The 17,146-nt window shown below is 42.9% G+C and overlaps 1 protein-coding gene across 2 annotated transcripts in view; it reads left to right on the top strand.

Moving 5' to 3' along the window:
* Nucleotides 1–7,576: 7,576 nt before the first annotated feature.
* Nucleotides 7,577–17,146, top strand: part of ano2b (anoctamin 2b) — a 70,179-nt gene continuing 60,609 nt past the window's right edge. Inside the window, exons 1-3 of one of the 2 annotated variants that reach the window (XM_080492278.1) lie at nt 7,577–7,825; nt 14,328–14,551; nt 16,568–16,609. In XM_080492278.1, the coding sequence (XP_080348404.1) occupies nt 7,789–7,825; nt 14,328–14,551; nt 16,568–16,609 (303 nt within the window). In that variant the 5' untranslated portion in view covers nt 7,577–7,788. The remainder of the gene's footprint in view (nt 7,826–14,327; nt 14,552–16,567; nt 16,610–17,146) is intronic. The other variant, XM_080492279.1, reaches the window with a different exon arrangement.

Below are 17,146 nucleotides of genomic sequence, written 5' to 3'. Positions count from 1 at the left end.
GTGTGTGCGTGTGTGTGTGCGTGTGTGTGCGCGCCGAAGTGTTTCCTGAGTCTACTTCCTCACCTACAACCACATTTGAGCAGAGTGGGAGTGAACAGGCCTCAGTAATAAGAATAGCTCTCTCTCTCTCTCTCTCTCTCTCTCTCTCTCTCTCTCTCTCTCTCTCTCTCTCTCTCTCTCTCTCTTCAGTGAAGTGTTGAGGATGTAACTGGATTAGACAGATGAGCCTCGTCTTCCTCCTCCCGCTGTCAGCTCTTTTATTGTGGATCTAAATCCTGATGTCTTCATCGAGACCAGGATGGATCTCGGAGCCTCGTTGTTCCTCTTCTTTGTCTTTTCCCCTCTGAGACGATTGGCCGCCGTTCTCACGACGCCCCGGGTATCCTGCTCCTCCGTTTCCCATTGAGATTCGCCTCCATTGACCTGAACGACGAGCAACGTGAAGAAGAAAGTATTACCCCGTGTATTCGCTGGTGATCAATTTGAGTAGACTGAGCCAAGTACCACATCTCAAAGTACTTAAGATTCAGGAGAAACCTGACGAGTGGCTTCTCTCCATCTCCTCCAGTTTATCTCTCAAACAAATCACATGAAGTTTTACATTACTTAAAGTAAAAATTCTCCAGCAGTACTACTCGTCCCCATACCTGGACTGACGTCCCAGAAGTGAAGACAGTCTGTCCTCTCTCTCCCTGGCTTGTCTCAGGTTTTAAAAAGTGTGTTGCTCCAAACAGCCAATCAGAAATCAAACCCTATATAGTGTCATCGGGGGGTTTAGCCAATCCCAATCAAGGTAGGCCCTCCCTTTGACTCCTCCCACAATTAGGCAGCTCTGCTCTGGCACATGGCACCACGAGAGGAAGTGCTTCCTCCTCTTCCCAAGATGGGCATGTGTGGGCGGAGCCAGTCCAGCTCACACAGACACAGCAGATTCTGAATGCAGCTCCTATGATATTTAAATGGGGGGGGCGTTGCTTCCTTTGGTTGCTTCATTGATCAACTGGTTTTGACAAAAGATTCATGCAACTTCTAAAAAGATGACAGATTTTCAGGAAGCCTAACCTCTCTCTCACTCTCTCTCTCTCACTCTCTCTCTCTCTCTCACTCTCTCTCTCTCTCTCTTAAACTTTCATCCCAGAATAGATGCGTGCTTGAGCTTTTAGGGAATAACTCCTTGAGCGGTGACGGCGGTGTGAGGCCAGAGTGGGAGGGAAACTGGAGTGAAGTGGAGCGTCGAGAATCGATTCCCTCTCTCTCACTCTCTCTCTCTCTCTCTCTCTCTCTCTCTCTTCCTCTATTATCTACCGTTCCTCTCCAGGAAGACGTGAACCAGATCAGACGACGGGGGAAATCACTCTGCCTGTGTGTGTGTGTGTGTGTGTGTGTGTGTGTGTGTGTGTGTGTGTGTGTGTGTGTGTGTGTGTGTGTCGTTTCCACCCGACCTTTCATTTCTGCTCTTTTCCTTCCGGGGTTAAGACCTGGTTCCAGGTTAACTCTAGTTAACCGGTGGACTACCCGCTGGATCTGAGGAGTACTAAACACTTGCGTGTGATTCCTGCAGGCACATGTGTAGATCCGATCCTACGTGGGCTGCTATTCGTATGTGATTAGGATGTGTGGGAATGATTCACCGTGTTTACGGTGGGCGTCTAAGTGGCTTGAAGAACACAAATAGAGATTGAATGCTCTCTCTCTCTCTCTCGGCGAGCGAGTGAGCGGCTGAACGTGGCCCCATTCATGCGTTCACCTCTCTTGCGTGATGGAAGGCGCCATTCATACGCCTCTTTTTGTGAGAGTTACAACTCTGCACTGCGAAGTCGCTATAGAGTACGTGTACAATCGATTAGTTCAGCCTTTAGGGCGACGCTTCTATAAAGATATGATGTTACGTCAAATCTTTCTGCAATGTGGCGTAAAATGGGACAAAACCGCACGTATTTGACCATTTATTTATTTATTTATTTAAAAAACTCACACTATAATGCTTTATTCATAAGAATCTACATTGATTATGCGTTACCGGACATATCTGGTGCTTTTAAACAATAGATACATGAATTTTCCCTGTACAACTTTCATTATCAACCGTTAATTAATCCTATTTAAAGAAGGACTACAAGCACAACACGTATATTACAGTTCCAGGAAACAAAGACGTGCAGAAGTTAAATGTGGTCACTTGGTGGACGAAGGGTTAAAGTGCTCGGAGACCAGGGTGCAATCTACACAATGACTGTAATTAGTCTTTATCGTTGTCATAATGACTGTAATTTGTCATCTTCACAGTTAATACACGACGTCTTCGTCATCTTTAAAGTTGCCTTCATCGTCGTCTCAGTGGCCACAAGTTGTTTTTTTATTTTATTTATTTTATTTATTTATTTTCCATCTTTGGCGGCTAACAGTTTTTCTCATCTTCACAGTGATTCAAAGTCACGGACAACTTGTCTTTGTGACAATTATCAAGACGATCGATAATAAAGGAATCGAACTCAGTTGGACCAGAACGTCTCGTTTGAACTCCGACGGCAGAAGAAAGAAACGTCAGTATCGTTTATTTTCCTTCAGGACCTTCGCCGGTTCAGCTCACAGACGCAGCAGCTTCTTTTTTTTTGTTTTAAACCACCACTTCTAAACCTTTTCTTAACCATCCATCCTTCTCCTCCGTCTTCTCCGTTCCCGGGTGGTGGAGGTGTCAGTCTGAGCACCGTCACCCAGGTCACATTGACCCATTAAGAACCTTCCTGCAGGTGGAGAGCCCACAGGAAGGTGGTGAGCCCACAGGAACGTGGAGAGCCCATAGGAAGGTGGAGAGCCCACAGGAAGGTGGAGAGCCCATGGGAAGGTGGAGAGCCCACGGGAAGGTGGAGAGCCCACAGGAACGTGGAGAGCCCATAGGAAGGAGGAGAGCCCACAGGAAGGTGGAGAGCCCATGGGAAGGTGGAGAGCCCACGGGAAGGTGGAGAGCCCACGGGAAGGTGGAGAGCCCACGGGAAGGTGGAGAGCCCACAGGAAGGTGGAGAGCCCATAGGAAGGTGGATAGCACACAGGAAGGTGGAGAGCCCACAGGAAGGTGGAGAGCCCACAGGAAGGTGGAGAGCCCATAGGAAGGTGGAGAGCCCATAGGAAGGTGGAGAGCCCACAGGAAGGTGGCGCCCGGCGTGGGACATGAACCCTCTACCTTGAGACTGAGAGTCTCATGCTCTACCTACTGAGCTCGCCGGGGGATTTCTTCTAAACTACCAGTCGTTAGACTTTTTAAAAACATTTTTAAACCTTTTTCACTTTTTTAAACTTTGTTTTAAACGGTCACTTTTACACTTTTCTTTTCAAACTCCCAGTCTTTAAACTTTTTTAAACTGTTTCTTTAACTTTGTTTTAAACTACCACTTTTAAACTATTTTCAAACTTCCAGTTTTAAACCTTTGAAAAAGTTTTTCTTAAACTTAGTTTTAAACTACCAGTTTCAAACTGGTTCAAACTTTTTTTTTATACTTTGTTTTGAACTCCCAGTTTAGCAGGCAGGAAAAAGCAGTAGAGTTTAGAGGCAGCATTCACACGTGCATTTTCCTTCAGGAAGTGCCGACACAGCAGATTCTGAATGCAGCTCCTATGTTCCAATATTCAAATGGGGGAAAATCAAGGAGGAGCTAGAAACTTAGAATACTGAAGGTTTCTGGACCGACCAGAACCAGGAGGAGGAGGAGAACTTTAAAGTTTTCCCAGTTGTCTTCACAGTTATTACAAGTCCGTGTTTGGTCAGATTGAACATTACAGTAACAAGTGGAGCAGATCTGCACGTGGAACAGCTTTATACTCTATAACACAGGTGATATATGATATATGAAACGATTTTTGGAGAAGTTAAATAAACAACAGGGACATTAAGAGAGGAGGATGTAAAGCCAAGGCGCCCATTAAGAGTCAACAAGGCTAAAATTGCAGTTAAAATTAAAAAATGAAAAAAAAGCAGAAATCGTACCGACACAGCGGTGAACTTAAGTGACTCCAGCGAGCGAACACTTGAGAAGACGAGTGGTACGTAACGACGACCGCGAAGCGCCACTCTGAACTTGACCTTTAAGCGGTTTCCTCGATTACAACACCTCGCTGTTAATATTACCGCCTTTAATATTTAACACCCCGAACATATCCGTACCCGCTGTAACTGGAGCCCCAATGTGGAGGTGTGTGTGTGTGTGTGTGTGTGTGTGTGTGTGTGTGCACAGGTGTGTGTGTGTGTGTGTGTGTGTGTGTGTGTGTGTGTGTGTGTGTGTGTGTGTGTGTGTGTGTGTGTGTGTGTGTGTGTGTGTGTGTGTGTGTCACACCAGATACCTTTACTGACAGGATATGAGCGCGTGTTGGCGCGTGCGCGCGCGCGCAACCCGACACCGCCTCTCACACGCTATCTGTATTTAGCATCGGTTACCTTCAGGTAGAACAATTAGTCGCGGCGGAGGCTCGCCAAGCAATTAGATTGGGGAGGAAGTGGAACACGCAACCCCGCAGCAAAGTCCATCATTTATTTCATGACTTATTCCTGAGGGGTGGAATTAAATGTCTCCGAATGCCGCCGCTCGGAGAGTCGACCGAACGCGCAGCGTAGCATCCCGCAGCGTAGCATCCCGCAGCGTAGCATCCCGCAGCGTAGCATCCCGCAGCGTAGCATCCCGCAGATTGTTTGAAGCGCCACAAAAAGAATTCTTCAGAAACTCCTCACTCTGTTTTAAACCTCGGGACGCTTGTTTAACGAACTAATCTTCAGATGTCAACCTTCCTCTGACACGTTCAGTGACTCCAGTACCAGAAGCAGCCCGGCAGCCTCACAGCATGATGATACCGCCGCCCTGCTTTACCCTAAAAACCTCCCGATGAGCTTTTGTTTTCATGTGTCTGGGCCCTGTTTCAACTGTTTCTCTTTGTTTACTCGGTTTTACTCATTTTAACGCTTGAAGACATTTTTACAAATTACAAAGTCAATTTAAAAAATACCAAAAATTAAGCATAAGTCATATTTCACATTATTTTGGTAGTTTGCGAGGAAATGTCTTGGTGGAACCAAGATGTCTCCCAGAACGTGAGCTTCTTCTTCTTCTACATCGACCTCATTTGTTCCACAGCCGCCGAGGCACACATTGATTGGACGTTTGATTATTTTGGGAGTCCGAGCCGTTGGCCTGATGGGGGCTTTGGGTAAGGTCCAAGCCCGTCTCCAATCCAATCGGTAGCAACTAAAGAAGATGGATGGAAAGAATCGAAGAAGAATATGTGGTTGGTATCGTACATCAAACCGCCACCGAGCCGGGGAATGGAACCTGCATTACACTGTAAGACAGGAAGATAGACGGATGGATCAATAGACAAATAGACGCTCAAAGAACTCTAGAACTGAGAGAACCATCAATTATCTAGGAACGTGTAACCTTGTAAACAAGTGAGTCAAATTTGGTAGATATTAATGAATATGTGAATGTTTTTTCTACATTTCTGTCATAGTATAGACATAGATGGAACAAGGTGATTCCTCGGTAACAGTGGAAAACTTAAAAATATATATAAATCTAGGATTAATGTTAAGATTTCAACCCATTTCTAACAACTTTCTGAAAATGATATCCGATTCCAAGGAAACTGCTAAACTGCTAAAAAAAAAAATGCTAAAAGTGATGTAGTTTTCATGTTTGGACACTAGTGGGTGCTGCTGGTTGTTTTTCAAATGAAACCACACACACGCAGAGTACGCAGACATTTGAACAGAAGGATTTTCAACTATATAAAACTACGAAAGTCCCAGGAGAATATTGACTGGGAGTCGGTATACTTGTTGATATTGTCGGTATACTTGTTGATATACTTGTTGATACTGTCGGTATACTTGTTGATACTGTCGGTATACTTATACTTGTTGATATTGTCGGTATACTTGTTAATATTGTCGGTATACTTGTTGATATACTTGTTGATATTGTCGGCATACTTGTTGATATACTTGTTGATACTGTCGGTATACTTGTTGATATTGTCGGTATACTTGTTGATATACTTGTTGATACTGTCGGTATACTTATACTTGTTAATATTGTCGGTATACTTGTTGATATTGTCGGCATACTTGTTGATATACTTGTTGATACTGTCGGTATACTTGTTGATATTGTCGGTATACTTGTTGATAGTGTCGGTATACTTGTTGATAGTGTCGGTATACTTGTTGATATACTTGTTGATATTGTCGGTATACTTGTTGATATTGTCGGTATACTTGTTGATAGTGTCGGTATACTTGTTGATATACTTGTTGATATTGTCGGTATACTTGTTGATACTGTCAGTATACTTGTTCATATACTTGTTGATATTGTCGGTATACTTGTTGATACTGTCGGTATACTTGTTGATATACTTGTTGATATTGTCGGTATACTTGTTGATATACTTGTTGATATTGTCGGTATACTTGTTGCGCATGTGTGGAATAATAATTTACTTTGGCTGTGGTGCGTATTACCAGTAGTATTGCATTTTACCTTGTTTCTACGGAGACCGAGTTGAAAAGTTGTGTTTACTGCCGTTTCCATGGAGACACAGTCGTCAAAGCGTTTTCAAAAAGTTGCATTTTACATGGAGCCGGGGAGTTTTTTTTCCTTTTTTAATCCCCCCTTTTTGAAAAAGTTGCATCATTAGTATGTTTAGGAAAGAAGAGCAACAATTTTACCTTGGACGGCAATAATATATAATACGTATACAATGGTATAAAATAGATTAATACTTAATAAACATAATAAAAGTTAAATATTGTGATAGAGAATAATATTAATTAAAATATTTCAACACTATAATTTGTATTAGAAATGTAATTGGTGAAATTTAAATAGTATATGATTAATATTATGTACACATCATGTACATTCATGTGTGCGTATGTATTTATGTTTGATGTGCATGTATAAACTGTATATATAAAACTTGTGTATCGTATATATTGAATGTGTATTGTAGAAATAGTAATATTAGTGAAAAGAATGTGTGTGACATTATCCAGAGAGCCTCGTTTAGTTTTTTAGGTAGAAGTTTTTGCTTCATTCGACACCCTGTCAGCTGATTAGTTTGATAAATGAGTTTTGTTTGTTCTCTTTTTGTTTGAAATTTCAAAATGAAGCCAGAGTTTATTCAATGTTACAGGCTGAACAGATAAAAATCAAGTTGTTCCTAAATATAATAAAAGTTACTATAAAAGTACGTAGAGTCACTGCTATTTAGAAAGAAGCATAGTCTTGTTTCGACTAATGTTTGAAAATAATACCTGGATATTGTCTTTGTGACATCATCACCTCCCTGGGTCCCTTGTCTTGATATATAATTTTAATTTGTCTTTTCTGCCCTAAAGTTCTGTGAAATGGACCTCCGAGACCCGGGCAGGTTTGCAGTTAAACCCAAACAGAAGGCGCAGTAATTAATGCACATTAGAGGGCCCAGTAATCTCTCCTCAGGTCTGAGGGCCTGTAATTCCTCCGCCGGACGCCCAATCAGCCGGCTGCTCCGTTACCCATCAGCCCCTGTGCGGCGCCCTGAGCCAGTGTGCACAATAAGCCGAGCTGCGGCGGTTCTGCCGCCCTGCCAGCCAGTCGCGGCGCAGCATTATCCCGGCGGGGCTAAGCTTCCACTGAGCCGGGGATTGAGTCGCTGAGTCGGAGCGTTACCGTTGCTCCTCTCACCTGCTGCTGACGGCGAACCGTCATGGCCGACTGACCGCCGGCGCCCAGGCTCGTCCTCCCAGCTGAGCTCCAGATGGCTCTCCGCAGGTCCCCCTCCTCCACCTGTGCAGGTGAGTGCGGCGGAAACCTATAGGAAGCCCTCTTTTCTCTTTCCCTTTGTGTGGCCTGTCCCTCCCGTACCTTCGCCCGACAAAGGACCGGACCACCGTAGAGTCGCCCGCCTATTGTCCCCGTGAGACAAGTGTGTGTCGGCAGGCCGCGTGGGGCGGCTCTGTACGGCAGCCGGGGTGTACGGTTGCACGCGGGTTTTAATTCAATCACGCATTCAGAGCCCGCGGTGCTGAAGGGCTCTCAGTTTGACTCCTGGAGGAGGAACCGTGTCGCTCCTTTATCAACAGGAGGCGTCGCCTCTCCAGGATGTAAGTCAGCCCCGGGCAAGGCACTAATCTGGGCGATGGTCTGAACGGCCTCGGAGCCAGACGGAGGCAGGTGGAACTTAGGTTGTACCACCCTGTAGCGCCGCATTATGTAATAACAGTGCAATAAGTAATAAATCTGTAACTCAATATGTAATAACGCCGCGTTTTGTAATAACTTGTTACATATTGGGACAGTTATTACAAAATGCTGGCATGTAGCATTTTGTAATAACTGCAATGGATTATAATGTAATAAATGTTCAACTCATTATGTAATAACACCCACATTTTGTAATAATCTGCTGCATTTTTTAATAAACGTTGTAGCATTTTGTAATAACTTGTTGCATATTGCAACAGTTATTACAAAATGCAGGCGCTCTACTTTATATAAAGAAAATGTAGTAATTTGGTGCATTATGTAATAAATCATTAAAATTGATGCCTTAATTAGAAAAGCATTCATAATGACATTTAGCATTCCAGCTTGATTAGGATTTATTTTTAAAAACAAAACTAGTAGGATGTTTTATTGCTCAAGCGTAAATCAGAAGTAACTGTATTCATTAAAATAAAAAATGTTTTTCACAAGCTAGAGACTAAAGCTACACTCATTAATTATTACTCACGCTAAAATTATTATTACATCCACAAACCTGCATTTTGTAATAACTGTTGCAATGTATAACAGGTTTGTTACAAAATGCGGCAGATTATTACATATTGACCGTTTCATAATGCGACGCTACAGATCCTGAGAACTAAAAATCGGCGCCCCCTGCTGTTGAGATCTGAAGGAGTTTCATAACAACTTGCAGGGAGGCCATAGTGACCGTCCAGGAGTCGTTATATTACCTCATCCTAGATGATGAGAGGCTGCTGAGAGGACACACACACACACACACACACACACACACACACACACACACACACACACACACACACACACACACACACACACACACACACACACACACACACACACACACACACACACACACACACACAGAGTTGCAGAAAGGCAAATCCAACATGAATTGATGGATCACATTTACAGAATCGCCAAAAAGGTTTTTAAGAGTATTGAAGTGTCACAATGTCTTGAAACAGTTTGATTTATTGTCCTGAGATACGGTGAGGGCCAACAGCACAACACAACTGCAACAAGCCACAACACAACAGCAAAGCCACAACACAACAACAGTAACAACACAACAAGCCACAACACAACAACAGTAACAACACAACAACAGCACAACACAAATGCAAAGTCACAACACAACAACAGTAACAACACAACAAGCCACAACACAACAACAGTAACAACACAACAAGCCACAACACAACAGCAAAGCCACAACACAACAACAGTAACAACACAACAAGCCACAACACAACTGCAACAAGCCACAACACAACAGCAAAGCCACAACACAACAACAGTAACAACACAACAAGCCACAACACAACAGCAAAGCCACAACACAACAACAGTAACAACACAACAAGCCACAACACAACAACAGTAACAACACAACAACAGCACAACACAAATGCAAAGTCACAACACAACAACAGTAACAACACAACAAGCCACAACACAACAACAGTAACAACACAACAAGCCACAACACAACTGCAACAAGCCACAACACAACAGCAAAGCCACAACACAACTACAGTAACAACACAACAAGCCACAACACAACAACAGTAACAACACAACAATAGTAACAACACAACAGCAAATAGTCACGACACGACTGCTGTTGTGTTGTGCTGTTGGCCCTTCTCGGCCACCGTACTGAGAGATTTTGTCACTCCAACTACATCACTGATCTCTCATCTCAGGTCTCCATGTTGTGTTATTTTCTATTACACATAAATATCAAAATTTGTTAATGTAAATGTCTATATTTTATATTAAATCAAACAATTACCATTGAAAATGAATAAAATCTTCACATAAATCCAATTTTAATGAACCCTCCCATCCAACTTCTCTTACAGCCGTTGTGTTAAGCATGTTTTTAAAAACTCACCTTGACATTAAGATATTGAGACTAAAACTAATCCATAAAAGAGCCATAATATTACAAACTAGTCTTAGTTAATAAATGCTGTTCCTCTTCTAAACACTTAAATCAGTCCGATGAAACCATTTCACTTAAAACACGATTAAACATGTGAACACGACAGCGAGCGCCGCGTCAAGCCGCCTGAACATCTTTACAGCCGCATCGCACAGCCGCCGTTTGGCCTCAGCACGGGTTAATAACATGAAACCGAATTAGAACGGGTTCTGGCAGGAGCTTCCGTACAATCAGCGAGGCCGGGCTGAGACAGCGTGTGATAAAAGCTTCAGCATTCAGTCTTTGTGCTGCGCCGCTGCCCATTAGCCGTTCCCTCAAAGATGCCCTTTGTCTCTGCCATTAGAAATTAGTGTGAAAATCCCGAGTGTTGATCTTACACAATCACTGTGAGGGACTCAAGCAGCCTCGGATACGAAGCAGAGTTTTTTTTAGGAGGGAGTTGTTCTGTTAATGTCAGGAACCCCAGAGGAGACGCAGCATCCAGTAGCACCCCGCGAAGCATTTCATCTCTGTCACCTTGTTGAAAGAGTTTATAGACGTATAATACATTTAAAATCCTCTCATCGAGCTACGGTTGTGTATTTCGGCGGTCTACACTGTATTGCCAAAAGTATTTGCTCAACTATCCAAACCATGTAATTCAGGAGTATAAAATCACAGTCAAATCTGGGAAAATCTGGAGAAGTTCTACGTCCAGCAGTGGACCGTCTGAAGACTGTTAACGAATGAATATTAGCAAATATTCTCGTTATTTTATGTACTTAAATGTATTTATTTGATCTGTATGTGCGGAGAGATTTTCTGGTGCCGTTGTTTCACGTTTATTTGACCATGTTAGTAAGTATATATTCGCATTTATTTGTATATATTGGTAAATACGTTTGTGTTATTGTGCAAATATAATGGTACCATCCAGGGTGAGTAGTGTTTGTATATTAGTAAATAAATTGATGCTTTTTAGTGTAATTAAAGAGACATTGACGAGTGGGCGTTGGATGTTTGATCCATACATGTTGGCGAGCATGTTTGATATTTACTCTGCATGTGTTTGTAAACATATGTGTGTGCCACATCTATCTATCTATCTATCTATCTATCTATCTATCTATCTATCTATCTATCTATCTATCTATCTGCCTCAGAAGAACAACATGTTGTTTTATTCACTCTCATGTAAAGCCTGGAGACAGTAGCCTTGTTTTCAGTGATGCCCTGCTTTATATTTATACGAGGGGGATTTTCTCAGTCGGTTCGCCTCCTACCACATTCGAACTGGCGACCTTCCAGTTTCAGGCGCTCCTCTCTAACCTCCGGGCTAACGCGCCGCTGTCAAGTGAGCAGCAAGGAAGAGGGACGCTCGCAAACTGTTGCTGCCGGATGGGTCGTGCTGATCGCCCCACTGCTTGAAAATCACGGAAAAGGTTTTCCCGCTCTTGACCCGGCTGACAGATCTCATTGTCACACAGGATGTTGGACTGTAGCACCATGGTGAGAGGGAGAGAGAGGGAGAGAGGGAGAGAGGGAGAGAGAGAGAGAGAGAGAGAGAGAGAGAGAGAGAGAGAGAGAGAGAGAGAGAGAGAGAGAGAGAGAGAGAGAGAGAGAGAGAGAGAGAGAGAGAGAGAGAGAGAGAGAGAGAGAGAGAGAGAGAGAGCTGTCCATGGTACTGAAATGAGAGCGCAGCACGTGGCCTGGTGCGTTACTATGGCTACAGCTGTCTGTATCCCTAAAATAACCACACACACACACACACACACACACACACACACACACACACACACACACACACACACACACACACACACACACACACACACACACACACACACACACACACACACACACACACACACACACACACACACACACACACACACACGCAGAGAGTAACCTTTTTACAACAAAAAAAAACGGCAATCTGTTGCGCCTCCTGGCAGCAGTCAGTCTGATAAAGATGGAGATTATTTGCTTTGTCACCTCTGTGCTTAACACACACACACCCCTAACCCCCCCCACCCCCCCACCCCCCACCACACACACACACACACACACACACACACACACACACACACACACACACACACACACACATAGACCAAACACCTCATATACATGAAAAAGACTAACATTGACAACATTTCTGGCAGTTTTTTGTGTTTTTTTAAGAAGAAAACGATGTTTGGTTTCCTCGTGTTCTTTGTGCTTTGAGAAGTTGGTTCCCGGCCGTCTTGAATGACTTGACTGACACATGCATCAATTTGCACAGTGGGAAACAAAGCGCTGACGGGCCACTTTGCATATTTGTGGTTTCAGGCAACACGGAGTACCGACTGAAAATGTGATCCTCAAAGCCAAGAGAGCACAGGAATATCACCACAACCACGACGTCTGAAGTACAGATTTACAATTTCAGAGGGAGGAGAAGCTGATACAAGACAGACGTCCACGTTTTCTTTATTTTCATTATTTGCACACACAATTGTACACGATTATCGTGGACCCCGTGTACCAGATGTGCCAGAAAACATGCAAATGTACAGGTTGTCCTCGGTACTACTGATAACAGAAGATAGATATTTGATGTGTTCTCATCATTTAGAGATGAGGTTTCACCCTTTATGACCAATTTTTATGATTTTCCACCAAATGAAATTTGTCTGGAGCCACAAAACATGTTGATCATCTGACATGAAGAAAAAACTGCAGATTTTTCCTGCTTTAGCCATTTTAGTTATTTGAGCAATTTTTTTGTGTTTTAGCTATTTTCTAATGCGAACAACAGCTTTAGCTATATTAACCATTTTAACCATTTTTAACCATTTTTAGTGATTTTACCATCATACCTAGATGGACGGGAAGTTAGGTTTGGTTTTACAAGAGGTTATGATGAGTTCATGGCTCGTGGTTAACCCCATGGTCTATGGAGGTCTAATACTGGTCTATGTAGGTCTGATACTGGTCTATGTTGGTCTGATACTGGTCTATGTAGGTCTGATACTGGTCTATATAGATCTGATACTGGTCTATGTTGGTCTGATACTGGTCTATGGAGGTCTAATACTGGTCTATGTAGGTCTGATTCTGGTCTATATAGATCTGATACTGGTCTATGTTGGTCTGATACTGGTCTATGTAGGTCTGATACTGGTCTATATTGGTCTAATACTGGTCTATGTTGGTCTGATACTGGTCTATGTAGGTCTGATACTGGTCTATGTTGGTCTGATACTGGTCTATATTGGTCTGATACTGGTCTATGTAGGTCTGACACTGGTCTATGTAGGTCTGACACTGGTCTATGTAGGTCTGATACTGGTCTATGTTGGTCTGATACTGGTCTATGTTGGTCTGATACTGGTCTATTTTGGTCTGATACTGGTCTATGTAGGTCTGATACTGGTCTATGTTGGTCTGATCCTGGTCTATGTTGGTCTGATACTGGTCTATGTTGGTCTGATTACCCAAACAAATTGTGTTTTGTTTCCTAAAGAGTGAGTTTCATATTGACGCCTGAAGGAAAGTTACTTCAATTAAGTATTAAATTTTCTTTAAAACGTTTTACTGGTCCACTTTGCTCTGCACTGATAGGTCAGGGAGGATCTGGAGGCGGAGCCAAGACTTTCTAGGAGGGAGTAGGAATGACACCGATCCAAGCAGTTTTTCACTAAAGAGGTTTATGGTATTTACACTAACCCACGATAATCAATTGTGTGATTGATTTTAAAACAATTTTTTTTAAACATAAGGAACGTTCTTTTAGTCCTGCTGCTTCCCACAGTCGATGCGTTGAAGTTCTTGGATTTGAATCAATCCCTGCAAGTTGAAGCTGGTGGACTTGGTTTGCGGCACAAGAGAAGATGTGAAAATACTCCTGAATCGATGGAGCTGAGTCACTCCAGGAGCTCAAACTTCTCCATGTTTCAGTTCTCATTTTGCGGCCTGGAGGGAATTCCTCAAAGTAAACCGTGCTCCCTGCTGATGGATGAATCAGTTCACTCACTCCAAGAAGGAGACTCATACTTTCTGATTTACATCGACAAGAGTTAAGAAGTTTGGTGTAATGTATTGTTATTCCATACATTTATGAAATCAATGTCTTTCAGAGCCATGGACCAATGGCGCAGGCTTCATGCGGGTGGCCACAGCGCTCAGCGAGTCTTCCTCCATCCATAGTGACAATCTGTACCACCTGACCAGGGACATGTCCGGCATGGGGATGGACCCCATGTCCTACACCATCCTGCAGCCTGAACCGGAGCCGTTCAGGGAAGAGCGGTGGCCTGAGGAGTCACAGAGTCTGCTCCAGGCGCCTACCGGACCTCAGAAAGTAGGTTTCAATCAGGAAAACCCCCCCCCTCACTGCTCAGGATTAACCACCACTTCTGGACGTTTTATATCTATTCAGTGACTGTTCATGCACAAGTGAGCAGCTTGTTAGAACTAGAAAGTTAATTGTGTAATATTTCCAGCATTTCATTAGGTTGCATCACTTCATGAGTTAGCAGAACGTCTCATTAAAATGTCGGTGAATGTGAGTCTGTGAATAACAAGGAGGAAAAGGAAGGATGTTTATTTTTGAGGTTTTTTTTTGTTCCAAATTAAAAGACTTTGAGCTAAGCAGAGTTCAGACAAGGATGGTGTGAGTGGAGGTTAGAGGTTTGAGTTGAGAATGAAGCCTGGAAGAAGGACTGGATCAACGTTTCTCAGAGGGAACTGGTGTGAGTTGGGTCATAAAGTTAAAGCAGTCATATTATCCAGCGTTTCACCTCCTCCTCCTGATCTCCTCCTCCTGTTCACCTCCTCCTCCTCCTGTTCTCCTCCTCCTCCTGTTCACCTCCTCCTCCTCCTCCTCCTCCTGTTCTCCTCCTCCTCCTGTTCACCTCCTCCTCCTCCTCCTCCTGTTCTCCTCCTCCTCCTGGTCTGGTCGCTCCAGAAACCTTCAGTATTCAAAGTTTCTAGCTCCTCCTTGATTTTCGTCCATTTGAATATTGGATCATAGGAGCTGCATTCAGAATCTGCTGTGTCTGTGTGAGCTGGACTGGCTCCGCCCACACATGGCCATCTTGGGAAGAGGAGGAAGTACTTCCTCTCGTGGTGCCATGTGCCAGAGCAGAGCTGCCTAATTGTGGGAGGAGTCAAAGGGATGGCCTACGTTGATTGGGATTGGCTAAACCCCCGATGACACTATATAGGGTTTGATTCTGATTGGCTGCTTGGAGCAACACACTTTTTAAAACCTGAAACAAGCCAGGGAGAGAGAGGGCAGACTTATCTATCTTAAACACGTATAAAAGAAAAGTCCATAGATGGACGTGATGGACGGAGGCATTGCTTCCAATAGATTTAAAAAAAATGTTTCCTGCAACGATAATTCTTTGTAAAACACAAGTCTGTTTGTAGGCTGCATGCGTGAACTGCTCCACACTGTAAAAAATGCACACCTGAGTGCTGTTTGGACTGGACAAGAGCAAGTATAAAAAAAACAACTAAAATCTGATAGAATTACATGTTTTTTGTTTGTTTGTTTGTTTGTTTTTACAGTAAATTGGTGTTTTTGTATTGGAAGTGGTGAAAATTTCTAATCAACTCCAACTTCTTTTCTGGGAATCACTTGAATAATCTGCCAATAACAATAAGAATAATAAGAATAATAATCCTATTTATTTTGAATTTTTTAAATATATTTATTTAATGTTTTTATTAATTTTTTAAAAAGTTTTTCATTTTTGTTAGTTTTTGTTATTTGTTTAAAAAAATGTATGGGTTTTAGATAACGCTTTTCAGGACACTCAAAGAGGCTTTACATTGCATATATATATATGCATATATGTATATTTATAAATAAAGAAATAAAGAAATAAAGAAATAAAGAAATAAATAAATAACCAGCCGGTGAGTTGTGGCTGAGCAGCTTATTGCGCGCGGTCATTTTTTACAGCGTGGCGCGCTCCGTGCCAAAAGCGCCGGCGGTGCGCAGGCTGCAGCCTCCACATCACTCTGTGGGAGAGAGAGAGAGGGAGAGAGAGGGAGAGAGAGAGAGAGAGAGAGAGAGAGAGAGAGAGAGAGAGAGAGAGAGAGAGAGAGAGAGTCTCCAGCATGTGATCGGACTCCTCCATCACGTCCACAGACATGAAACCTGCAGCTGAGCCCACCGTGGACGGAGCGCACTGACCTCAGGGGTCCTGTTTTTTTTAATTTCATTTTCCGTGGGGAGGATGATGATGATGGGGATGAAGGCGGTGATGGTGATGACTCCGGCTCCCTGCGAAAAGCGCCAACTTTCACTCCTGCTCTCTTTCTTTTTCTTCTTCTTCTTCTTCTTCTTCTCTGTGGGTCTGTGAAGCGCAACACCATGCAGCTCTCCCCGAGTGAGGACAAGATCCCGGTAAGTACCGGAGTCTCCCTGTCCGGTAGGCTCTGCTCTGCTCTGCTCTGCTCTGCTCTGCTCTTCTCTTCTCTCTGATGGGGGGAATATCTACATTTCATCATGGCAATAATACATTTTGTTTGAAGCATTTGCTCTGTAGAGTCAAATACATTTCAGTTCAGGGGCAATATTAAGTCCAAAATTCATCCTGAGAGAGTCCGACCGCTAAAATATTGACACAATAACCTTCAAATGTAAACTTACATACGTGATTATCTGTATTTTCACAATACCCAACAATTAAAACGACTACAATCTCAACACAATGTCAATTTTAGTGAAATCTTCTGGTGCAAAATACTTGGAAATGTAAAAAAAAAATATTAATAATAATTTCTGCAAAATCATTGTGGCTCTGATTCTAGTTTGAAGTATTTTTCCTGGCAGCATCACTGATATCGTGAGTCTTAATGTTACATTATGTGTAAGAAAATTGTTAAAAAAAACCAAAAGTTTTCTTTGAGATTCCTACAATTTTCTTGGTGCTTTGGCCCG

The sequence above is a fragment of the Lipophrys pholis genome, assembly GCF_963383615.2.
Source record: "Lipophrys pholis genome assembly, chromosome: 22".
Lineage (NCBI taxonomy): Eukaryota > Metazoa > Chordata > Actinopteri > Blenniiformes > Blenniidae > Lipophrys > Lipophrys pholis.
Note: the sequence above shows the minus strand (reverse complement) of the source record. Positions and strands in the feature narration are given on the sequence as shown.